The sequence below is a fragment of the Thermobia domestica genome, chromosome 16 (assembly GCF_964235325.1).
Source record: "Thermobia domestica chromosome 16, izTheDome1.hap1.1, whole genome shotgun sequence".
Taxonomy (NCBI): Eukaryota; Metazoa; Arthropoda; class Insecta; order Zygentoma; family Lepismatidae; genus Thermobia; species Thermobia domestica.
This window is the reverse complement of record NC_137469.1, coordinates 38,712,333-38,739,772: the sequence shown is the minus strand read 5'-3', so window position 1 is coordinate 38,739,772 and position 27,440 is coordinate 38,712,333. Positions and strand designations below refer to the sequence as shown.

Here is a 27,440-nt window from a genome sequence, read left to right as displayed (position 1 = left end):
CCATACAGCTGATGCGGGCTTAAACGTTTGTTAGTATAACCAAGTGGGTTTTGGAGAACATCGATCAGTGACGTCTGGATGCGGTAGTGTCATTTCCAGATCCGATCTCTGCTACTTTTCATAACTAAGGTTTCTTCTTCTTCTTTTTCTTCTTCTTCTTCTTCTTCTTCTTCTGTAATTAATAATCCTCGTCTTTCATATTATATATATATAGATAGTAAAAGAAAATCACTTTTCCTTAATGGAACTAAATATAGATTAGCATCTATAAATGAACTATATACTTGTTCTTTGTATATACTGGGTGCATCAAAACTCTGGAGCCATGGGAGTTTTTTTTTTTTTTTTAAGTTTTGGACCTGGAAATGTTTCTTCCATTTCTCGATCTTCAGTTATTTTCTTCTATTTTTTAATTCATCGATTACTTGCGTTTCTCTTCTTCCTATTTTTTGCTTTCCTTCCATCTCTCCTTCTATGGCGGTATGAAGAAGACAAGTTCTTCGGAAGATGTGTCCAATCCAATTGGCCTTCCTTGAAGGGTGCTGGCTAAAAGCATCTTCTTCTCTCCTATCCGTTTTAAACATCTTCATTTGTTACCAGACGCGGATCCAAGGGGGGACTATAGGGGCTATAGCCCCCCTTGAAGATCAGGTATACACGAAATAAAATGGGCTTCAATCCTGCTTTACACTGGATAAAGCTGCAAACTATGGTTTAGCCCCTCCCTTGATCATATCCTGGATCCGCCACTGTTTGTTACTCTCTCTGTCAATTTTATCTGCTCCATCTTCCTCCAACATCACATTTAGAAGCTCTCTAAATATTTCTTCTCTAACTTCCGTAGTGTCCAAGTCTCTGAACCGTACATTCCAATACTCCATATATATAACACTTAGCCAACTTCTTTCCACTAGTCCAATATTAAGCCTGTTAGTTAAGAGTACTTTTTTCTTACACTACACTAGTGTATAAAGCATTTGTACATGTCGTCATACTTAGCGCTCCAAGATGTCCCGATTGAGCCGGGACAATCCCACATACCTTACATTCTTACATAATCTGTCTACCTGTGCCAAAGAAATTGTACGGTACTCTAATTGTCCCGGTTTTCTTCCTCCAAAACGTAAGTTAATGTCATTTGTGCGATATGTAAAAACAAGGGTCTTATTAGTCATCGATACTCAACTGATTATCAATAATCTAGTCTCTGTCACTCAACAAACCCTAATTATCAATAGTGACGTAGCTCTTGGTAGACATTGACGTATTATTTAATTAATTCTGATATTTCAGAAAGGAGCAAGCTCATAACTTTTAATAAAATCTAAATCTTCAGAGAGTGTCTTGGTTCTTTTAATCCTGAAATATGGGAGTCGTATTGCTTATGGTTTCTTTAGGATTTTTCTTCGTATCACAAGTTAGCAACATGCAAAATTTTTGCTTGGCATTGCATCTTTTATTTTTTCGCTCATGCACTCAGACAGAAATCTTATATTTCTTTATCCTTATTTTAAATGGCTTTAAACTCAGATCGTGAAACCCCTTTTGCTGTGATTTACTTTTTCTGTTTCCTTGCTTTCTGTTTCTCGAGTTTTTTTTTCTATGTCGTTCTCAACTTCTGCACACACACACACACACACACACACACACACAAAGAAATATCTTTGTTCACTCTTTCCTTTTCCATTCCTCTAGACATTCGTTCTCTCTATTTCTTTCTTTTCCACTTTTGCCTCCCTCCTTTACTTTATACTCTTTACAAAACTTCTCTCCTTTTTCTTTTCCAACCAAAAACTAGCCTTTGCATTTCCTTCCCTCTATTCCACTAGATTGATGATGGTTCTACATCGATTTTACAGTTCAACTCCTTCCTCAAACAAACCTTGGAAATTAAGAAGGGTTCTCTGGCGACTTGTTCATCCTCTCCCTCCCTCCTCCTCATCCTCCTCCTCCTCTCTCTCTCTCTCCTTTTTTCCTTCTTCCATCAAGCTTTCTAAGTTACTCATATATCTTACTATCCCTTCCTCCAACTCGACACCCTCAATGCCACCAAATGGACTTACACTTCATATCTTTTAACTTTTACCCTATCCAATTTGTCCTATCATACTCCTTTCCCCTTCACTCTGTATACTTTGTACTATGAATTACATGGGCTGAAACAGTATGTAGACAGTCTTATTCAAAAAACAATCCTGGTCACTTACCTCTCTCTGAAAACGCCTGCTCTCTTACCTAAAGTTGGATTTAAATCAAAATAAATGTTGATTCTCTTTAGCCAATTGAAATCTTTAATTACAGCCTAAGTATTAGAATTTCCTACATGCGGTTGTCAGAATACTGCCTTCTACAGTAAAACAAAATGGGTGCCATTTTTTTTAAATTAATAAAAATAAGATTATAGAAGACACAGAACGAACAAAAAGGTCATTCTATATACTTACACTATGCATGGGAAAGTTTCTCTTTGCTACATACACAGGGTTGTCTTACTTATCCACTGTAAGTACGCGTTAAAAAAAAGAAACTGCAAGAAGATGTAGTGCGCCATCATGCCTTCGGCACACTACAGATATTTAATTTTAGAATCTCAAGATAATATCAATTACAATAGTTTTTTAAATATCGGTTTTTTTAGAGTTTTTATTATTATATGCAACAATATCTCAGTTATTAGTAACGTTCTCTTTATTTTAATCGTCCGTGGGTTTTCTTGGGATACTCCCGTTTCCTTCCACATTCTCATTCTAGCAATTATTCCATCATTCACTTGGCTTAATTATCCATCTTCCTTAGCCCAACGTGCGTAATCGTAGGACGTTAAACTTAAAGATTTCATTTCATTTAAAAAAAAAATTAATCTACATCCAGGGGTAAAAGTGAGGGGGTGATACCGTTCCCCCACCTCCAAAAAATATGTACTCCGTCCCCCCAGTTCCTAAAAAAATAAAATGGGTAAAGATAGGGAGGGGAACGGCGTGGCGTCATGCCGCTACCTACCGTTCCCTTACCTTTTCAGATCCACTTTTACCTCTGTCTACATCAAATGTCCAAAATTTCGTATAGCTTGAAATTGTGAGCGGAAAGCGTTTGGTAATTCCAACACATGCTGGATCTGCAAATTGAGAGGAAAATGTAACAAAATCGTCTAAAAATCAAGTATTTTAAAAACAGACTTGCAAAGATAAACATTTAGGGGCATAACTGCTTTGGCCACGGTTTTCTTACTGGAGACTCAAGTATTTTTGATAGAGCAATTCTTTCTGACGTAGAGGTGAATGTACGGAAGAAGTGAAAAATAAATTTATGAAAAGTTTCCCAAATACGTATATATATATTAATCGTTATACAGCGTGGCGGTGTAAATATTAAAGCACCCATCAAGAACATATCACCATTAGAGTTGTGAAAGTCTTTTGCTTGCCTAAATGCATGAAGCTTACGATTCCAACATTTACTGTGACATGAGAAGAAATCCATCGCATGGGACAGGACATAGAAGCCGAAGTGTTGGGAAAGGTGAAATAAATTTCCATACTGTTTATATTTTGGCATATGAGGACTTATAGCTCATTTCCATTTCCCTTCACTTCTATTTTATAGGGGCTGGAATGAACCTCTGAACCTCGCGAGAACGATGGTAGAACGAGAATAACACCCGCTTCCACCAAAAATCATGCCGGGGCCGCCAAGTTGCTAGGCATACCACCTGTGCCGCCATCGGTTTTATGAGTTGGATTGAATTGGAATTTAGCATTTATTTTATCAAGGTGCTACATGGGATGTTGATTAACAGCTTAATGTGAAATCCAAATCCCATGAGCTTCCGCCGTGAGTCAAACCCGTGTCTCCTGAGCAAAAGCCACGGCTCTGTAACATAAATTTACATACTTATATATACACACACATTCTTCCTTCTTGTTTCGAATATTCTTACGGCCTTCCTAGCCGATCTACTGACTAGACGTACATCTTTGGACAGCTTCCCGAGTTTCACGTCCAATGGGAGAACCTTGAAATCTAAAAGAATTACTATAATTGGAATTCCATCTTAAACTGAAGGTTCAGATTCATGTAGCCTCGATACTGAACACGGACGCTAAATTCCAACCAACCCAAAAAGCAATATTCTTAGCTTTTCTTTAAAAGAGCGTTTCCAGTATTTTTGTCTTCCACTTAGTTGTTATATTTAACGATATAGAGGACATATGTATATGCAATAAGTGTTCCAATGCATGAGGGTTTCAAAAGTAATTATCTTTACGAAACATGTAGAGGGGTTACATTTTCTATGGTACACAATTAACTATGCATATTAATGCACATTCAGTTCAGTATTTTTAATAATTTCTTTTTGATGCAGGAAAGAAAAAATGGTTAAAACTTGCACATTCAACCTTTAACATTCATTTCCAGAAGACACATTGCAGATACTTTACTTTCCATCGTACTTTGAGGAATCGTATAATTACTGATTTTCTTTTTTAAAAAAATACAGTTTTCAGTCTTACAAAACTTAACATTTCCTGGGAAAGCGTCCAGAATTTACAGAAAAAATCCACTTTCTTTACATTTCAATTAAATAAGAAGTGGATCTCTACCTGAGTAGAATATTAAAAGCATATTTACTTCGTTATGTAACCCTAGAAGTAATATCGGAACCAAGAGCACTCTCGACTTTTCAAGACGTGTCTTTTAGATCTCCTTCTTCTTCTCAGAGAGAGAGAGAGAAAGAGTCAATTCAGAATTACAAGATGAAATATCTCCTGCAGTCTTTCTGAAATCCAGAAAAGTATACTGTAAATCTCAAACATAGATTTTTCTTTCACTGATTAATAAAGAGAACTTTCCACTTTTTTGTACAGATGATAAGGCAAAATGAATTAGTGCCGAACAGGAAAGGAATTGCTTTACCTCTTCCTGAAGCCAGTCATACTAAACATCTTGCTTTTCTTGTCTTTCCTTTCTCCAGAATAAGAGGTATGTCATTTGCATGCTTTACTTATAATTATATGCCTATATAATATTGGAGATTTCATTTTGATCCATTTATATATATTTATTTATCATTTATAGAATTTTAACATTAAAGCAAAATTACGCTATTACAGGAATTAATTTTATTTCAAAAAGAACTTTAAAAGTATTTGAATGAGACAAAATTTCCAGTACAAGAACATTACAAGAAAATACGAATTTATCTGTTGTTTAACTGATTATCTGTAGTGATAGAAATATTAGAAGAGAGTATTCTTAGCAGTTGTTCATTTGGCTATTTGTAGTGATAAGCATAATAGGGGAAGTATTCTTAGCTATTGTTTATCTGGTTATCTGTGGTGACAGGCATATTCAAAGAAAGTATACTTAGCCATTGTTTATTTGGTTATCTGTACTGACAAACATTAAAAGAGAGTATACTTACCTGTTGCATATCTGATTATCTGTACTGGTAGACATTTCTAGAAAAATATTCTTAACTATTGTTTATCTGATTATCTGGTTAACTGGCTAACTGTGGTGATAGCTGTTGTTTAACTATTCTTAGCTATTGTTTAACTGGTTAACTGTGGTGATAGATATATTCAAAGAAAGTATTCCTAGCTATGTCTTTTCCGGTTATATGTGATGATAGTCATAATGGAAGAAAGTATTCTTAGCTATTATTTACCTGTTTATTTGAAGTGACGGACATGTTGAAAGAAAGTATTCTTAACTATTGTTTATAAGTGGTGATAATCATAATAGGAAAAAGTATTCTTAGCTATTGTGTGTCTAATTATCTGTGGTGATAGACATATTCAAAGTAAGTATTCTTACCTGTTGCTTATCTGGTTATTTTTGGTGATAGACATTAGATTGTTTATCTAATTATCTCATGGTGGCAGATATATTCCAAGAAAGTATTTTAACTGTTGTTTATCTGGTTATCTGAAGTAAAAGTATTCTACTGCTTCTTCCTGACCTCTTTCGCTAGATATTTCATCAGATCTAGACACTGCAATCTTTGTCGTCTAAAGTCTGGAAAATGTCAGTTCTACACACATTTGATTCTTCATTTTAAAATTTTTCGATCTGGTTATCTGTAGTGATAGAAATATTAGAAGACTTCGTAGTTATTGTTTATCTCGTTAATTTTTTCTGCTTCTTTAAATATTCTAATCAACCTTACAATTCCTCAACTCACGACATGAAAGAACCAAGTGTGAAAAAATCAAAATGGTAAGAAAGTAAAAGAAGAAAAAAGAACTGTATATCAAAAGGTAATGTAAGTGTCTTTTTATGATACCTATTTCGAAACAAAAGGAGACAGAAATACATTCCTTCTTTCTTACATATATATATAAAAAAGATTTTATTCCTCAGATTCACCCGTCAAAATAATTACATAACATCTTTTCAACAAATAAGGTCTTTTGCTTTTAGTTTATTGGTTCCATGTCTTGTAAGAAAACTCTCTCTCTTTCTTTCTCTTTAAGTTATCCTTATTACCTTTATATTTCTTTTTATTTCTTTTTTACAGAGGGGGCAAAAAAAGAGAGTAGAGAATGAAGGAAAATAGCGGCTGTAAAGGAAACTGTTGATACGCGGGTAGATGACGTCACAAGCGTCGATAGTATCTCTGGTCTCTTCCCTTCCTCCCCCCGCTTGTCTCTTTTCTGTTCTCTGCGGAGTCAAGTTATCTGCTTTCTAGAAGAAGAGTACCCACCAGCATCATCCACTGAGACAAGACGAGAGATCACAGAGGGCAGCACAGTCGCTGTTGGATGTTATATAAATGTGTTTGTGTATATCTGTGTAGTATATAGGACATATATATATATATATATATATATATATATATATATATATATATATATATATATATATATATATATATATATATATACATGCACTTCACAGATCGCTGATGTTTCTGCCGCTGCACTGAATCACTATAATGGACAGTTTATTCCTGACCTGAAAACGGCTTACTGTGCTTGTCCTAGCCTAAACATGCTCATAATGTCTGTTATATAGGGTAGACATAAATTTAATGATGAAAATTCATACTCAATATAAGCAAAATAATTCTAATGAACATAGGTTGAAAAACTCATTCTTCCAGAGTTATAAGCTGATGAAAATGGAGTGTGGTAGAAGGGGGGTGGGGGCAGTCTGGCTCGAAAACTATGCAGACAACCAATGATCCAGGTGGATCTTCCTTCCTGTTGAGAGAGTACTACCTACCATGTCCTATCAACACATTTTCTGATTATTTGCATGTAATAATAAGTAGATTAAGGTCAATAACTCATCGCTAAAATTCTCAAATTGATACTGGGATAAAACCCATACGAGGGTATTTCGAAAAGTTTCCGGGCTTGCATGAAATATCTAGTTATTCGCAATAAGCTGTTCAAGGCATATACTAAATAAGCTGTTCAAGAAATAATGTATCAGTTTCAACTATGTAGCTGCATCAGTTCTTTGAGCCAGTCATTTGAATAAATCGCTGTGGGATGAGCACGCTTACTGCATGATAAAGCTCCAGTCCACAGGACTGCTGTTGCCAAGGCTGCAGTTAAAAATTGTAGCTTCGAATGGATTCAGCACTCTTTTCCTCCCTACAGTACAGATTTAGCTTTCTCCAACGAACTGATGCAGCTAGATAGTTTAAACTGATACATTATTTCTTCCATAGATGGCACTACATGCCACGAACGGCTTTATTACCAGTAGTGGCGCGATACTTTAGTGTCAGGCCAAAGACTTCTGAAATACCTTCGTACGTTCCTTGGATGTCCATGGGACGTCAGTCCTGGGACATCCAGATGTCTAGGGAAGTCCCATTTCTGCTAGTGAAAGCCACTTGGACAACCTATGGAAATCCATATATCCGTTTATATCTCGGAAACGGCTTTCCCAGTAGGATTCCTGTTGGAGATTTCCGGACTTTTTGTGATATAATCACCGGACATTCTGGGCAACCAAATTTGTTTCCTGACAGACACATTCCATTGGAATTCAATAAAATACATTGCATAATTTCACGCTCTTCAAAGTTCTTACTGTGAACCTGAATGACACGAGGCCAATGAGAAATCCTCTGCAATGGTGCTTTAAGTAATTTCCAGGTTTCTGTAATAGGTGCTCTTCCATTTTTTATTAAAACAAATTCATTCTCCCGAAATTTTTTTCTGGGGGGGAGGTATTGTTCTGAAAAAAAATTAAATACTGGAACGAAGCCAATAGAAAAAAAATATTTCAACAAACAGTTTGTCTAAACTCAGTCTTTGTGACCTACATGGACAATAACGTATATATTAAGTATATTTTTATGAGTACATTTTATAACGACTCATGGTGTATACTTTATCGATTTAGATCCGAAATAATTAACCTAAGTTGGTGTACTTTTCTTTCTTTTTCTTTCCCAAGTAAATTTGTGGTGGACAACATTCGTGTTCATGAATTTTCACGGGGTAAACCCGTTTCCTCCCACAATCTCATTCCACCAATTTTTCTACTATCATTCACTTGCCTTAATCATCCGCCTCCCTTAGCCTAAAGGGCATAATCGTGGGACGCTAAACTGAATTTTTTTTTCATTTAATTTTCATTCTTATTTTTTTAATACACTACTTTACCTAGCCATATCTATCCTGGAAACTTCGTCAATTCCACTGCAGATGATGCTCCGTTCGTAACATTTCAGAGGATTGTTCGCATTTGCGTTTTCCTCATTCGTCTGCCAGGGGCGGATCCAGGACGGATTTCTGGGGGGCGGTGGGTTGCAATCAGGCCCGTACCCAGGGGGTCTAGGGGGCCGGCCCTCCTAAATTTTGGCTGCCCCCCTAAAATTTTCACGGTAGACTGGCGAATGAACTATAAAATGGTGATGAACTATAATATGGTTGAATGCCCCCCCCCCCCTAACTTCAGTCGGGCCTCCCCTACATTTTTGGGCTGGCTACAGACCTAGTTGTAATACTTATACTTAGAGCTACTTTTAAGGGCTCCAAACTCTGGGATGGGTTTTATTTATATATAAAACTAAGAAAAGTTTCCTCTTCTAAGGGGGGGGGCGATCGCTCCGATCACCCCCCTGGATCCGCCACTGTCGTCTGCACGATTAGAAAGTCGAAAGCAGTAGAGGCAATCTCATTCATTACAGACATGCTACAAAATTCGCATCGGCATTCCATTGTAGTGGAGGCACACGGTAACTAAATGTGTCGTTCGAAGACACAAAAGCTTCAATTTTATCTTGCAAATACGCACTTATTTGTTGGTATACACAGTACACACAGGAGTTTGGCACGCCCCAGAAAACTTGGACGATTTTACATAAGATTTTGGAAGTGTTTAATTAAGCTGTGTGACTGGAACATACCGTATCTTAGTGTAGGAAGGTACTAAATAGGCAGTCTTTTAGCGTAGAAGATAGCAGGCCTATCATTTGAACTCGATCCCAAATAAACTTAACTGTATTGCAGAAAACATATGTAAGCACACACGCTCGTTACAAAATAGAAATTTAACATATATGAACAATATTTTGGGAAGCTGAATTTACATTAAGTCTCGATCTCACACTGACAAAAATGTTGTCTACGGTCTTGGTGGAAATTATGGTTATATACTGACAACATGGGATTTTTGCTTAAACCAATATGAATCTTATGTTATCCGTATCCAATACCACTTATGGGAAGGGTATCACAACATGCACCTGCATGCTAGATTTTATCACTTTTCTGTGGTTACATATTGTGTATGCATGAATAGGATGTATGTATGGAGAATGCATACGTAACACTATAGTATACAACAGTTGAAACATAGTACTTGTTGTAAACCTTATATTGTGGTAAGCAGTGGCGGCGGTTTGACGTTAAAAGTGCGGGGTGGGGGCAAGACATGATCTGAATATTTGCATATAAATGTTAGTTTCCCTGCTTGTTTCTAATATTTTGTTTGACGAAAGATTGTATAACTAAGAGGATACTATCTTTTTCAGTTAAAATACCGTATATAGTATTTCATATTTTATTAAGTAAATTGACAAGAGCAAGAGCAACGCCAGTAGGTAGTAACCCTTTGTACTCTTAAACAACGAAAGTGCAAGAAGACATTTCATTCCTTGCTCATGAACATCTTAAATTCTGTCTGGAAAACTGTGAGATCAAATTATTGAATAACAAATTTGCAAAACAAATAAATAGAAAGGATAATATTAATCATAGTAATAAATAATGATGCTTGTTTTGCAAAAGTCATATTGAAACAGGGACTAATGAACAACTTAATTTTTAATTCCACACATGCTATTAAAGAAATATTTGCTTCTGCAACTTCCCGAAACATGTTCATTGCCATTTGGTGCAGTTTTCACTTTCTTGGAGCACATCAAAACACAACAATACTTATAATCACTCCATACTCCAGTTATACAAAATAACACTAAAACCTAGAATTATGTTGAATTCACTAAATTTAATTGTATATACACTCGTACACCCCTAACACACCACTTTACTCATATATTGCGCTACAAAACAATGAAAAAGATAGAAGTTGTTTCTTATTACGCTTTTTCCCCTTACTTTAGAAAGAAGAAAATACATTTTAGGAACTGTCAATATTTGTGCAATTAAAAAATAACTTGTGAAAGACTTTTTTTTTTTTTCGCGAAATGCTCTCTGAATTAGTTTCAAAGCGGCTGATTAATATATCGAGCCCTTGTAAGAAGTGAAAGTATGTTGAAATTGTTGTGCTTCAATAAGTTAATTTTGGGGTTATTTTCTGTGGCAATTAAAACGCAATTCCTGTAGTTTTCTTTACTCCACGGGAATGACAACCAATACATACTCACGGAACGGCAAATATATGGCACCAATTTTTTCTATGAGCTAGTAAATACATACAAAAACTTACTTTTCTAAATGAAACTATATACATTAATGGGTTACTTCAAAAAAGTGCGGGGGCAACTGCCCCCTTTTGCTTCCTCTAATCGCCGCCCATGGTGGTAAGTGAAATGTCTTTGACGTAATTAGCCTACAGACAGTTGCCTATGTCCCACTCCTTCCCTCCGTTACTGTTACGTAAACGTCCTGTTCCCCACTGTGATTGTGAGATTGACTTTGGCACAGAGATAAACGTTTTGTGTTTACTGATTGCCGATTGATTGTGTCGTAGGAGACACAGTACTAAATTTATTACAAATATTAGTGGTTTTTTTAGACGCGGATTATACTTCTTACAGCACTGACTTCCCTTAGAAAGTTTTTGATAATTCTCTCTTTCGAAAAATAAATTATTAGCTTAGAACTACTCTTCCTTAATTCCCAAATTGTGAGCTGCAGTGGCTCAGTGATAGAGTGAGCATCTCTGGCGCGTGGGGTCCCTGATTCGATCCCAGCTCCCACCAATAAGTTTTTTCTCTTAAACCTAGCATCCTGTTATGCCTACAGTTCATTTGTCGTGCAGTATCCACATGGTAGCCTATTCTCTACAATCTTGGGTAGGTACACTCATGTCCAAAATTATTGTCGCGTGTCTACGAATATGTTATTGTAGGAATATAATTTGATAACGAATTCGCCCGGTATTTCTTACAATGTTAGTATGTGTATAATCGGCAAAGACATGAATGTGTCAAATTTCATCTCAAAAGAGCAGTAAATAGGAACAATAGAACGAAAATAAAAATTTCTTGTCCATTTAGCAACATTTTATTTTACTCATTCTAATTTTCGTATTTATAATTCTTTTCCTATGAAATTTACCACAAATATACATTTCCCGATTATACACATAGTATCAGTATTAAAAGTTCCCTGCAAAATCATTATCAAATTATATTCTTACAAACAAACAGTTATAGATATGCGACAATCATTTTGGACATGAGTGTACATGTTCTACAGACAACTCTCTACGTTAAGTGTGTACTGTTTCCTACAATCGGCACGTTGGCCTGGAAGTTACCATATTTACGTAGCACGCCTCCACTCGAATGAGATCTTCCTTTCCTTTCATCAGTCTGGTAAAATTAATTCACAATATAAATTTAAAAGGGTTCTACAGACCTCAGTGTGTATGTATATACTTCCAGGGTTGATGAATCTAATGAATTACTTACAGTGGCGTATTTACGATTTTGTTTCGGGAGGGGCTTTGCTAGCTTTCGGGGGGGCTTTGCCTGGAAATATGAAAATTCTGCAAGATATTTCATATACTTTACTATAGTAAGTAAGATTTCGGGGGGGACTTAAGCCCGGAAGCCCCCCTAAATACGCCACTGATTACTTAACAACAAACGTCTATGAAACGTCTAACAATTGTTACATATTGAGATGTTACATCTAACATCGTTTAATAACTGTTGGTGAACAGTGGCGCAAATCTGTCTTCAACATGGGTGGGGGGGCTAAGATTGTTCCGATATTTTTTTAAAGTGATGTTCAAAATATTTACGAAGTTAAAAAACAATGCTGTGGAGATCAAGGGATCAGACTTGTCTTCAACATTGGAGGGAGAGCAGATTTGAGGCTTATTCTTGAAGAGGAGATGAGACTCATATTACGGGAGATGAATCTGATTTCTGAAGTGAACGTGTTGTATATTATACAGCAAGGGACATCAATTTCATCTCACTTTCCTTTGTGTGTGGCAGTCAGACACAAATCATCACATTTCTTCTCAAAACAGCATGTTTCAAATCGGATTATTGGGGGGACTGTCCCCCAGTTCCAAAATTGGGGTGGACATGACCCCCTTCATTCCCCGGGGATTCGCACCAGTGTTGGTAAAACAAACAATTGAAGTAGATTGAAAAAGTTCTATAACACAATAAAGTAATTACTACGCAAGTTGAAAACGAACTACGAAAATACTTAAAATGTGGTATTGTTAAGCTTCTATGACATTTGTAAACCATATAATATGTTTACATCGCTGATTTTTCTTTTAATTCTGCCAGGAACAAGACCATGCTTGGTGAAATCTCGCGTTCTGTTCAAATAAAATACAGACAGACGATTCTTCCACTAATCTCCCCCCACTACTCATTCTTCCTCGTTTTATCTTTGAAGACAAGCTGATGTCGTGTTACAGCCGTTTGTGGCCAACCATCATTGCGCGCGTGTTTCGCGCTAATCTTTGTTGACTCTACAGCATTCAGTCACGCAAGCAACCCGCCAGACACCACAACAAGAAAGAACTTTACCATTCTATTCCCCCCTTTGTTTTTTACTTGTTCTTTGTTCGGTTAGAACAATACAATAAAAAAAAGATTTACTTTTGAGGTTAATTTACAAGGACAAAACATAAAATAAGGACCAGTTTTGTAACTTTCAGAGGCTGGTAGAATCAGTTCAACATCGTTGGTTAATGGATCATGCAAGTTACGAATTATTTTTGATGAGTACAGTATCTGCATAGAGTGACCTAATGCCACTCGTATTTACTTTTCCTTACGTTTACAAGAATTTCTCCGAGTCTTTAATTTCAGGGATTCTTTCCAATTTTAGAAAAAAAAACTAATTTCAATATTTGTATTCAGAACATTTCCCTAGTAGGTTAGCTTAGGTTAGATAATGTTAGGTTATCTTGAGTGATAGGTTAGATTAAGTTAATTGTTTCGAATCTAAGCAGTGGTGATATCCAAATCATTTAACTGGTTCTATGAATAGTAAACTAAAGAGACAGTATTAATATTATTAATACATGATTATAAGCTTGTATGTATATGTATTTGTATATTTATATTAGTAGTAGTATTATTATTACAGTAATAAGCAACCGAAAGTGTTGTACGAGAAATAAAGCTAGACATGAAGCCCTATTACACTGCAGGCAGGCCCGTAGCCAGCCCAAAAATTTAGGGGGGGCGGTAGAAGTTAGGGGGGCCCGACCCAATCATATTATACTTCATCACCATATTATAGTTCATTTGCAAGCCTACCGTGAAATTTTATGGGGGTCAGCCAAAATTTAGGGGGGACCGGCCCCCTCTTGCCCCCCCCCCATGGATACGGGCCTGACTGCAGGAATTAAAACAAATCATAATCGTTACGAAAAGATCAGTGTTTGTTAACGATATGGCAGAACTGTAATACATTGTTGTCAGTTTCATAATATCAAATTTCCCGTCTTAAATCATGCAATTTTTCGATTTGGAGCAAATTTTTCCGCTAAATAAAACACATTTCTTCTGGCCATTGCTACATAGCAACAACACCTGTGTGAGTTCCAAACCACAAAATCATCAGGGCCTCATTTCATATCAGATTGTGTCAGCACAAATCAAAGTTTATGTTTCTAACAAGGATTTAACCATATGCTACAGGAACGAACTGTGTTTATACATTGGCAGATTACCATTGATCAAATGCTGTAGAGAATTGACGGGTCCTTTCTCAAGTGTAGCATGTCTGAATAATCTATTTAATCCTTTATTTGGCACTGTTGGTTACAAGCAACATCGCATTCTTGCCATTATTGCTTTCATACAATATTCATATACATGATTTGCGGGTCGCTTATTTAGATATTTCTAATCTTTGGCAACAGGGGACAGTCAAATTTAGTACTGTAGAAGCTTATCTCCTACTTTCCGCGAAAGTTCTTTATTATTATTATTATTATTATTATTATTATTATTATTATTATTATTATTATTATTATTATTATTATTATTATTATTATTATTATTATTATTATTATTATTATTTTATTTGTGGTTTCTTGCTCTGTAGGAAGATATTTCAACGAAACTGCTACTCATTACTGAAAATATTCTTATGATATTTTACCATAATAGGTCAATGCTACTCAGTAGCAACACATAAGACCTATTTTATGGCAGTGTTGCTTTGAAACACACATCCTGTATTTTACAACCAAAGTACAAAAATATTTTTTTAAATTACGAAATTATGATCAAGAAGACGTTTCAACCATTAAAACAAACTAAATATTTTAATGGTAATGCTATCAATGCTTGCCAATTAAAAGGTTAAAAGCTGGGAAGGAATATATATATACAGGGAATTTCAAAACAACACCGACAACGTTTGGGAGGTGATTCCTGATACCAAGATAATACAAAAAATATAGACCAACATGGGTGCACAAATGCTTCCTTTTGAAGTTATAGGCTGCCGAAAAGATGAAAAATGAACTTTAAAGGCCCATAACTCCAAAACTATGTGACCTACCGTAGTCGGGTCAAGACTTCACTTAGGAACTAGTATGTGTTCTATCCAAACATAAAAGTTTCACAATCCTGCGGTACTTCCGCAACAATTTGCATAGAGGTAATTGGAGAGTACTTCAAATTATATGGGGACACCCTCGTGGCTAAGCGGTTAGCGTACGCGCCTTTGCCGTGGGAAACTCGGGTTCGATTCCCGGCGGGAGCTCGTGTGGTTCGGATTCCACGTTAATCAGTAGGTCCACGTCTCATATAGCCTCGCTGCTGAAAGGGGCGCTAAACTAAAATCAACTCAACTCAAATTATATGCCCGTAACCAAACTCCGTCTATAAAAATTGCTTCGTGAGTATCTTAGGATTCTGACACACACATTTTTGGATAGCGCACATTTTACTTCCTAAGTGAAGTTTTGGCCCAACTACAGTAGATTCCTCTGGTGCTTGGGGTCCCGGGTTCGATCCCAGCCCCCGCCAAGTGAACTTTGTGGTGGACAAACACCGTGTGCGTGGGTTTTCTCGGGGTTCTCCCGTTTCCTCCCACTTTCTTCATTCCACCATTTCATTCATTACTCATCATCACCGTCTCCTTTAGCCTAACCGGCATAACCGTGGGACGTAAAACTCAAAGATTTCATTTCATTTCATTTTTACAGTAGATTCCATAGTTTGGGAGCTATGAACCTTTAAAGTTCATTTTTTCATATTTTCGGCATCCTATAATTTCGAAAGGAAGCATTTGTGCATCCAAGTCAGTCTACACTTTTTATCTTATCTTCGTGTCAGGAATCACCCCCAAACGTTGTTGGTGTTGTTTTGAAACACCCTATATATTAGCTGAAATGCTGTATATACTGTAGATATCGTATACAGACGGAGTGTCAAAAATTGTAGTAGGAAGACCTGCGTTATCCACCCACCCACTCCTTCACGCTGAATTTAAATTTATTTTCATGTCAATCGTTTCATCATCGTTTGATGGGGTATAATCAACAATTTCTGAGGTTTGATCAGCTTCACTAACATAAATATAGGCTATTTTTAGTAGGAGACTAACTAGTTTTGAACTTTTTAAAACACTGTTCTGCCCTTTATTTGAGCTTAATTTAGTCCTAGATTGATTTCTTTCTTTAATCTCTTCAGTGCTGTGTTTTTAGCAGTGCAACTTTTGCTTCATTAGGGGAACTAAATACTTAGTAGAAAACATATTCGGAATGAGTTACTATCACTTTTTTTTAAAAAAAATTAATTAATAAAGTAGAATCAAACCTTGGTGTTATTGTTTATGAAGGGCTATGGATGGCCAAATGACTTGTATTTGGGAGATGTGCTGTCAATACATCGACTGCCATTTCTGGCTTTGTAGACCAGAATGCACTACTTCTTAATTCAATTAGCTTCGCCGATTACCTCACGATGCTAAATCAACATCTAAAATTATTCACTATCCCGAGCGGGCACACGCACGGGACACTTAGCTAGTCAGCTTATGAACTTAATTGATACACAAATTTTAATAAATTTACTTGTTTAATTTAACTAGATTCTCTAATAAGTTATTTCAGGGACAATTAAAATTTCTCTATATGTATTTTTCTTATTCTTTTCAATAATTAAAATTAATTGTTCTTCTCTGTATTTCTTGTAGATCCTAAAGTCAAAAATGCTATCAAGTGGTCGGGATTCCTGGACCCTTTGTTTGAGAACAACTATGATATGGATCCGTCACTATCTTGGCAGTATTTTGGGAGTGCCACTGGATTTCTTCGGCAATATCCGGGTATGTATTAACTTATATTATAAATTGTAATTGTGTGTTATGCGTGGAACCAATGGGGGCTATAGGCGGTATAGCCCCCTTGACGCTCAGATATACACTGGGTAAAATGGGCTTCAATCCTGCTTTACACAGGATAAAGCTGCAAATTATCCGCCACGATATATATATATATATATATATATATATATATATATATATATATATATATATATATATAATAAGTGTACAATTCAATTGGCGTTCCTAAATAGGATAATAGCTAGAAGCGTCCTTTTCTATCAATTTCAAAAGTCCTTCACTTGTTACTCTCTCTGTCCATTTTATCTTCTCCATCTTCCTCCAACACCACATTTTGAAGCTCTCTAAATATTTCTTCTCTAACTTCCTTAATGTACAAGTCTCTGAACCATACAGTCCAATGCTTCATATATAGTACTTGACCAACTTCCTTAGTTCAATATTACGCCTCCTAGTTAAGAGAGTTGAGTTGATTTTAGTTTAGCGTCCCTTTCAGCAGCGAGGCTATATGAGACGTGGACCTACTGATTAACGTGGAATCCGAACCACATGAGCTCCCGCCGGGAATCGAACCCGGGTCTCCCACGCCAAAGGCGCGTATGCTAACCGCTTAGTCCTAGTTAAGAGAAACACACAGAAAAGGAATTTCTTGTTACAATAAAACAAACCATTTTTTTTTCAGGAACCTAGATTTTCTTTAAAAACATTTTCCCCCACTAGATTGTTATTACTTTACCTTTTTTTTTTTTACCTCTCCTCGGACCCTCCTAAGAGTCCATCCCTAGGTTTAGAAACCCGAAATATAATAATCCTATTTACTATGAACATTTATGAATTAGCTTTTGCAAGAAAATTAATATCTGAAGAATTACATTAAAAACGTCAAACCTTGAGTATTAGATTCTTTTTTTTTCTTTAGTTTTAACGAGACTTGTTAATATTTGAATCGGTGAACTGCAGAAACTAGCTGAACTTGCGCTTTCTACACAGCGCATCATTCACATATGAGCATGAATCTCATTATCAACCTCACAATATCTGTGTATGTCCCTTTACACGGAGATAAAAGTGGATCTGAAAAGATAGGGGGACGGTTTGTAGCAGGATTACGTCTTGCCGCCCCTGCCTATCTTTGCCCATTGTTATTTTTTTTAGGAACTGGGGGGACGCCGTACATATTTTTGGAGGTGGGAGGACAGCGTCCCCCCCCCCGCACAATACCACTCACTTTTACACCTGCCTTTACAGACACAAATGAAATACGTATTGATTTAACTCTTTTTAAGACCTGAATTTTGTTTTTGTGCCGAAAATTTTTATTTTACCATATTTGAAACATAAATAGCATACTTAAACAGGATAATAATTGAAATCAGTGTTTTACCTGTTTTTGTACATTATGGGAACCACGTACACACTTAAAAGTTTCGTCAGATTTTAATGAATAATACTCTAAATTTGCAAATTTCTGAAAAGCATTACCTTTTATTTCCACAAAATTTGTCAAAATGATTTGCGTGCATTTGCCTCAAAGCAGGTTACTTTACAAATATATTTTTACGTAATTTTACCTATTTTATTCACAAAAGTGTTACAGTAAACATTCGTGAGAACATTAATAGAGTCTTGTTTACAAGTAAATAATCTTACATTTCTTTTATTCCCAATAAAATAAAGTATCTTTCAGGCATAACAAATTCGAAGAAAATATAGATGAAATACTGCAATATTAGAGATAAGGTTTTTTTCTCTTCATTGACTAATAAAGAAAGTCTATTATTACCAAAAGAATGTTTTTTTAATTGTTTACACGTGGTGGAATTCGAATAAAGTTTTTTTTTTTTTTCGTTTTGACAGAGAAATACCTTACATAATGTGTACTGTGAGTGTGGTCTTGACTCGATATTCTTGGTGACAAAATTTACACCGGCCTCTTTTTCTGGACATATACTGCCCCGAGTGGGCTCCAAGAGTTTCTAACCTAATATTATTACTCACTGAAAATCCAGTCTTTCTTCTCTTCACTGGAGCATTTGGTGGAGATGTAGATATATATATATATGCGAATCGTGTCTTGGTCTTCCACGCTTTATTACTATTTTCCTACCCTTTGTAAGTAAAATATCAACCTTCCCACGTAAAATATCAACTTCTTACTTTTCGATAACCATGACTATTTCATCTTATTATTAAATGCTTCTAAGAACGAAATAAAACTTACGAGGCTCATACCTGCAATAATCTATTCACAACAATGACGAAAACACGAAGTGATGTTCAGTTTCTGTAAAATGCGTACTTCACAACAGCATTCCCGCCAATTCTCGACTGTTGCCGCGACAAATAGTTTTACCGAATACTACTGCCACCTGGGGTGCATCATATAATGCGCCGTGAAGAGAAACTTGTGAGTTTAGTTGGGCTGAAGACATTATTGTGTTCGTTATGTAATATATTATTACTTTAGGTAATCGTTGGACTTTTAAGTACCGTCATTTCAAAAAGGGTTTTTAAAAATCGGCAAGGGGTACCAGTCTTGGGAAGTAACGTAACGCAAGTAACGCGTTACTTTTTAAGTAACGTTTCCTAGTAACGCGTTTCACTTTTTTCCAAAGTAACTGTAACGGTAACGCGTTACAAATTTTTAAGTAACGTACTTACTTTGCGTTACTTTTTTCGCGTTACATTTCGGATGAGTAACTACAATATATGTGTATGTTTTTCGGAAACAAGTGTTTCTTTCCTGTAAGTGAATTTCTCAGAATGAAACAGTCGAGCATGAACTACATATGTCAGTGACCGACAGTCATAGACACACAGAGAAACAGATAAGTTCGTAGTGCCACTTGCTGTTTTTTGAAGATGAGTACAGCCTTAGAGAAATCACGTGTACTGATTGCAAGCACCTGGAAGATTTTGTCGTAGATTTTGACAGCTCCAAATCAATACATTCAGTGAGTGAACTAGGAGTGCAATGATACCGGTAGCCTATTTTACTTTGATTGGTGTTGCTTTTATACAGATGGAGAACGAAAATATTTTACCGTTCAAACATTTGAAAGAATACTTTTTTCTTAAGAGCTGAGGATATGGTGGACAGAATTCAAAAGTAAAGTGTCTGAAGTGCGCCGGCGGAAAATATTTGTCAACAGCTAGGGTGCCATAATTAACGATTTACAGTAAGGGATTAATGTGAATAAACTGTGTTCTGATGAGCAGGCCTACTTTATTACTAGAAAATAGTTTGCTGACGGCAGTCTTGGGAAATAACGTAACGCAAGTAACGCGTTACTTTTTAAGTAACGTTTCCTAGTAACGCGTTACATTTTTTCCAAAGTAACTGTAACGGTAACGCGTTACAAATTTTTAAGTAACGTACCTAGTTTGCGTTACTTTTTTAGCGTTACATTTCGGATGAGTAACTACAATATATATATATTTTTCGGAAACAAATGTTTCTTTCCTGTGAAGTGAATTTCTCAGAATGGAACAATGTTCGCCTTTTCCCGTTTCGCCTTATGACCTCTAGCAATGAAATTTGCATATAAAACCTGTTATCACTTTTCATCTTAATGTAAGACGGAACGGGAAATCTCGATGTACATTTTCCCGTTTCGCCTTACGAACTTTATGTTGTAGGCTTGCAAACACATTCGTAGATACAATTTGATTTGTTTATTTATATAACAAAATATAGTGTCACTTGCTCTTTTTGGAAGATGAGGACAGCCTCAGGAAAATCACATGTACTGATTGCAAGCACTTGGAAGATTTTGACAGCTTTAAATCAATACATTCAGTGAGTGAACTACGAGTGCAATGGTAGTCTATTTTACTTTGATTGACGTTGTTTTTATAAAGATGGAGAACGAAAATATTTTATCGTTTGAACATTTGAAAGAATACTTTTTCTTAAAAGCTGAAGATGATGGTGAACAGAATTTGAAGGTGATGCCCCGGCGGGAAATATTTATCAACAACTTGGGTACCATAATTAACGACATACAGTAAGGGGTTAATATGAATAAACTGTGTCCTGATGAGCAGGTCTACTTTATTGATGTAATGTTGATGGTATGTAATATTAGAGTTATTTTAGATCAGTTTGCGTATTCTAAAGTCCCGTTGATTATAGAGTTTGGAACAACTAGCTTTAAAAAGCATGTATCGATTTTAGAGTTATTGGCAAGTTTTGATTCACTCCCAGTTCATGTGTTCTCATTTTGTCAGTTGTAGTGTAATGTTTCTCTATATTCTGTATTTTTAATTTTACATAACAACATTGCTATTATTATATAATTAGTTTAGCAGAATAATAATAAGCAATTTTTTCTAACGCATAGGGACGGGCACGAGTCAAGCTAAAACGACTCGAATCCAAGTCGAGTTTTGAGTCGAGTCAAAAGTAATATTCTCGAGTCGATTTCCGAGCCGATTCACTGTTTTTGGCGTTGAGTTTCGAGTCGAGTCGAGTTTTATAAATGGCTCGCTCGTTTTAACTCGTTTTGAAATCATGGCCTGATTACACTGGAAAGCGAAAGCCATGAGAAATGTAAGCTAAGTAGTAATATGTAATACTTTTAGTGTTGCTCACGAGAGGGGACACTGCTCGCATCTCATCTCGTCTCGATAGCGAGACTACAAGAGATTTTTTAAAACAAGCTTAGCTCGGCTCGGCTTAACTGAGCCGATGATTCGAGCCGGCTCGCTTGGGGTGAACCATCGGCTCGAGCTGGCTTGGTTGGGATGAGCCATCTGCTCGGTTCGACTCAACTGAGAGAAGGGCTCTAGCCGACTCGGTTGGGTGAGTTGTTGCCTCGGCTCACTTCTCGGTTTGGGTCGATAGTGAATGAGCTGTGAGCCGAGCTGCTCGAGTCCTTGGCAATTCTAAACACGGGCCGAGCAGTTTTGAAGATATTTGGCCAGTGCCCTATAAACTCCTAACAATGTTTGGCTCGAACCCGAATTCTCAACTTAGACTCTCAACCCAAATTCAGAAGCTCGTGAACAATGTCCTTGACTCCTAGACTTCACGGCTACCGAGGTTGGCAATCAACTACTTTTTTAGTATTCAGATATAAACCGCCTATCATTCATGTTTATACACAGTGTTGCTACAATAGTTATAATAATAATAATAATAATAATAATAATAATAATAATAATAATAATAATAATAATAATAATAATAATAATAATAATAATAATAATAATAATAGCGGTAGTAATAGTCGTACGGAAAAATGAATTAATAAGAGTTTTTCATATATTCAAAGTTTCGGATCTAAAAGTAACGCGTTACTTTCGAAGTAAAGTAACAGTTACTTTTTTGAGGCAAGTAACGCGTTACATTTTAAGAGAAAGTAAAGTAACTTGTAACGCGTTACATTTTTACAAGTAACTTACCCAACACTGGCTGACGGTATGTAATATTGGAGTTCTCTCAGATCAGTTTGCTTATCCTAAAGTCCCGTTGATTATAGAGTTTGAAACTTGCTTTAAAAAGCATGTATCGATTTTAGAGTTACTAGCAAGTTTTGGTTCACTCCCAGTTCATGTGTTCTCATTTTATTAGTTGTAGTGTAATGTTTCTCTATATTCTGTATTTTTAATTTTACATAACAACATTGTTATTATTATATAATTAGTTTAGCATAATAATAATAAGCAACCATTTTTTTCTAACGCATTGGGATGAGTACGAGTCAAGCTAAAACTAGACTCGACTCGAATTCAAGTCGAGTTTCGAGTCAAGTGAAAGGTAATATCCTCGAGTCGAGTTCCGAGTTGATTCAGTTTTTCGCGTCGTGTTTCAAGTCCAGTCGAGTTTGATAAATGGCTCGTTCGTCTTAACTCGTCTTGAAATCATGGCCTGATTACACTGGAAAACGAAAGCCATGAGAAATGTAAGCTAAACAGTAATATGGAATACTTTTAGTGTTGCTCACGAGACGAGACACTGTTTGCAGCTCGTCTCGTGAACCACAAGAGATTTTTTAATAACAAGCTCAGCTCGGCTCGGCTCAACTGAGAAGATGGCTCGAGCCGGCTCACTTGGGGTGAACCATCGGCTCGAGCTGGCTTGGTAGGGATGAGCCATCTGCTCGGTTCGGCTCAACTGAGCCGAGGGCTCTAGCCGAGTCGGTTGGGTGAGCTGTTGGCTCAGCTCACTTCTCGGTTCGGGTAGTGAATGAGCTGTGAGCAGAGCTGCTCGAGTCTTTGACAATTCTAAATCCGGGCCGAGCAGTTTTGAAGATATTTGGCCAGTGCCCTATAACTTTTAACAGTGTTTGGCTCGAGCTCGAATACTCAACCTAGACTCTCAACCCAAATTCAGAAGCTCGTGTTGAACAATGTCTTTGACTCCTAGACCTCACGATTACCGAGGTTGGCAATCAACTAGTTTTTTTAGTATTCAAATACAAACCGCTTATCTTTCATTTTTATATACAGTCTTGTTATAATAAATAATAATAATAATAATAATAATAATAATAAAAGTTGTAGTAGTGTCATTGATAATAATTATACTGTCTATGTAATATACTTGAAGAATGTACTCGAAACTGCACACCGGATTTGGCTCAACTCGACTCGAAACTCGACCCTAATTCGAGTCGAATTGGAGGAAATTTTTCGAGTTGAGTTCTCAGGTCAAGCTCAAAGATGTATGTTCCTAGTCGGATCGAGTTTCAAAGAAAACTCGCTCGAACTCGCTCGTGTCCATCCCTACGAGTAACGCAGTATGGCATTTTATCAATGTTACATTATATAAATGTTCATATATCAAGTAAAAATTTGTCCTTGCATTTACATAAAGCGATGCAGAACGTGCAATAATAATAATAATAATAATAATAATAATAATAATAATAATAATAATAATAATAATAATAATAATAATAATAATAATAGTAGTAGTAGTAGTAGTAGTAGTAGTAGTAGTGTAGTAGTAGTACGGAAAATTGAAAACATATTTTTTTTTCAGATTTTTAAAGTTTCGGGCCTAAAAGTAACGCGTTACTTTCGAAGTAAAGTAACAATTACTTTTTTGGGGCAAGTAACGCGTTACTAACGCGTTACATTTTAAAAGAAAGTAAAGTCACTTGTAACGCGTTACATTTTTAAAGTAACTTACCCAACACTGAGGGGTACTACAAAGGGGAGATTTTTTCGATTATTTTCTTTCAAAATCTCGCACCGTTTGCAAGATTTGAGCCTCCTTCCAGTTGGAGTTTCTAATTCATGTATGATCAGTGTTTTCTTTCTTCTTGTACACAGTATGTAATAAGCAAATACATTACATACACAATTAATTATGTCAGTGGTATATGGTGTTCATTGAGCACAACTCTCCAAGCACAAAGATTCATCTTAAACTGTAGAAATGGTTATCCTTCGTTTTTCATTATCATTTGGCTATGAAACAAATGCCTGAGAGATATGCAACTTCTGTATACAAATATGTGATGTTGGAATGTAACTCGTAAGATATGATGCTTTACATTTTTAAAAGTTCAACACTTCCAGTGTACTCCCTAAAAATGTAATTCAGAAAGGACTGCCATGTTTTTTTTTTTTTTTTTTTTATGTTCAATTAGAACTGGACAATTTACACAGAATTTTGAATCGACCAGCGAAATTGGCTCGTTTCTAGCACTTGTGGTTTTCGAGATGTCATTGTCGAAAGTATTGGAGACAAACATATACATTTTTCTTGACCACGAACATATAAACCTAGAATTTCATATATATATATACATATATATATATATATATATATATATATATATATATATATATATATATATATATATATATATATATATATATATATATATATATATATATATATATATATATAACAATTCCTGTATTATACCAAGTTTCGAGGTTTAGTAATATTTTTTTAGATAATTTCATCTTTCCGATATAAAGATGATCTGTCAATGGTGAAAGCTGCCAAAATAGTGTACATACAACGTAGCCATAACGGAAAAACATATTACTAAAAGGAGAGATTAGGAAATCAATGTTGTCGATACTAACGGAATGCTGTAAAACAATCGATTAATCGAAACACATTTCTTTCAAGCAATTGAACTGAAACTGTTGTAGTACGTATCTGAAACAAAATGGTGTTAATAACACACACACACACACACACACACACTGCATAAACTGGCGATCAATCTTTCAAAATGACCCTCTGCGATTGATTCAGTGAAAATTGCAGAAGAGGGAAGGAAGCAAGTGATTTCCCCGTCTACTGGTAATTGTATGTGGACGGGGTTGTTTAAAAGCTGATGCGAACAAGTTTTTCAACGCGAATTGAATTCGACTTTCAAGAATTAAAACAGATTTTTTTTCAAACAGAGATATTACCTTGTCGTAATCAGATAAGGAAACTGTATTCAAATTCCATTTAATTAACTGTTGAATAACAGAGTTGGAAACAAATTTATTTGATAATATCACGATTATCTACTTATATCTGGATGAAATGATGGGCAATCGTTACTCAAACCTAAGTAGTAATACAATGACCAGCCAAAACGCATGACCACTCGTTAGTTTTAAAACGATTTCTTTGGGCTGACGTAAGTCATGGTGCACAGCAGAAGGTAATATGGATTTCATTCAATCAGACAATGTGATGCTAGTACGTGGAAAATGGGGAAGGACTGCGATATATCAGAATTTGCTAAGAGCCAGAATGTGATGGCAAGACGCAAGACGGCCAGAAATGACCATCCCGAAAACAGAGCGAGTTGTTGGACGTTTGCAAGCTGCCGTGGTTAGTGTCTGCCGAAAGTGAAAAAATGACGGTAAAAACAACACCAAACCACAAGAAATGGGATGTCCAAACTTCATGAAAGATGTCTAATGTCATAGACTATCAAGGTTGGTTCAATAGGATAGAGCGCAAATTGTGATACAGTTAACAACGGATTTTAACAATGGAAAAAGCACGAATGTGTCTCAGCACACATTTCACTGTGTACTGTAAGATATGAACCTTCGCAGCCACGTCTCACACATGTACCAATGTTAAACACACATCATTGATAACGACTGCAATGGGCACATGCTCATCGTCATTGGACCGCCGAACAATGGCACAACGTTGTACCGTCCGATGAATCATGATACTACCTTCATAAGATCGATGGCCCTGTTCGAGTTCGTCATCTTTCAGAACAGCCACTTGAGACATTCACAGTAGGACGATGACAGGCCGGTGATGCTTGAATATGATTTCGGGAACTTTCACCTGATCATTCATGTGCTCGGTAGTGCGTGTGAAGAACACCATGATGGTTCCTTGCTCTTTTCAGATCATTGCTGCTCACGTACCCATTCATGTTGGTCATGCTTCCAGTTATAAATGCTTCCAGTAGGGCAACGGACTTTGTCAAAAGGCCGATATTGTGCTGTAGTGGTTCGAGGAGTCCAGTGGTGAATTTCAATTGCTACAATGGCCCCCAAACTCGCCCGATCTTAACCCAATCGAACACCGATGTAGTGTCATTGAACGTCAGATCCGAACTCATCGCCCCCTTCACGAAATGAACAGGAATTAAATTACTTGTGTGTGCAGATATGGTACGCCATACCTCCAGCCATCTACCAAGATTCATTGTTTCCATGTCGATCCGCATTGCTGGTGTCCTGCGAGCCAAAGGTGGACATACCAAATATTTGGTAGGTTGTCATAATATTCCGGTCGGTCAGTGTACATACGTGATTTTGTTTCAGAAAAACCTTATGGTCAGCGTGCTTGATTTTGAAGTGTATGTTCTCAGGTTTAAATCTTGATTTAGGTTCAATCCCTCAAATGCTCGAGCAATGATTAGAATAAGCCTTCTGCCACATTTTTTTTAATTTTTCGAGCAAAACTTAGTTAAATTGTAAATCATGTCAATACAACGCTATGTATGCTTACTACAACACTATCATTTTATTATATAATGTTATGTTTTCTATATATTCTATTAAAACTTGAGGCTACAACACATGGACCTACAACTTAACGTGGGATCCAAACCACATGAAACTTTGAGATGTTGCATTAAGATTATATATATATATATATATATATATATATATATATATATATATATATATATATAACCATTGCTGGATGAAGATCTCACCAACTCTTCTCCATAATCATTTATCACAGGTAATTCTCTTACTAAAAAGTGTTTCTTGAATTGTTACCATCTTGTATGAGGATGAGGGAATTTCCAAGCCCATTTTTATTGTCTCTTAGTATGCGACCAAGGATCATAATTTCTTCTTCTAACACGTCCGGCCCATTACTATTTCAATGACTTTATTTTCACGATAATATTCGTCACTCCTGACATCTTTTTAATTCATCTTTTCCTATCTTTACGATATGATTCGTTGTGTAGCATACGTGCTGTGAATGTTTGA

The 27,440-nt window shown here is 36.1% G+C and overlaps 1 protein-coding gene across 2 annotated transcripts in view; it reads left to right on the top strand.

Annotated features, from left to right (window-relative positions):
* The window catches only part of stol (voltage-dependent calcium channel subunit stolid), a 483,866-nt gene that overhangs the window by 295,824 nt on the left and 160,602 nt on the right, over positions 1–27,440 (top strand). For both annotated transcript variants that reach the window (XM_081742355.1, XM_081742354.1), the window contains exon 5: positions 16,848–16,979. In XM_081742355.1, coding sequence (XP_081598481.1) covers positions 16,848–16,979 — 132 coding nt within the window. The remainder of the gene's footprint in view (positions 1–16,847; positions 16,980–27,440) is intronic.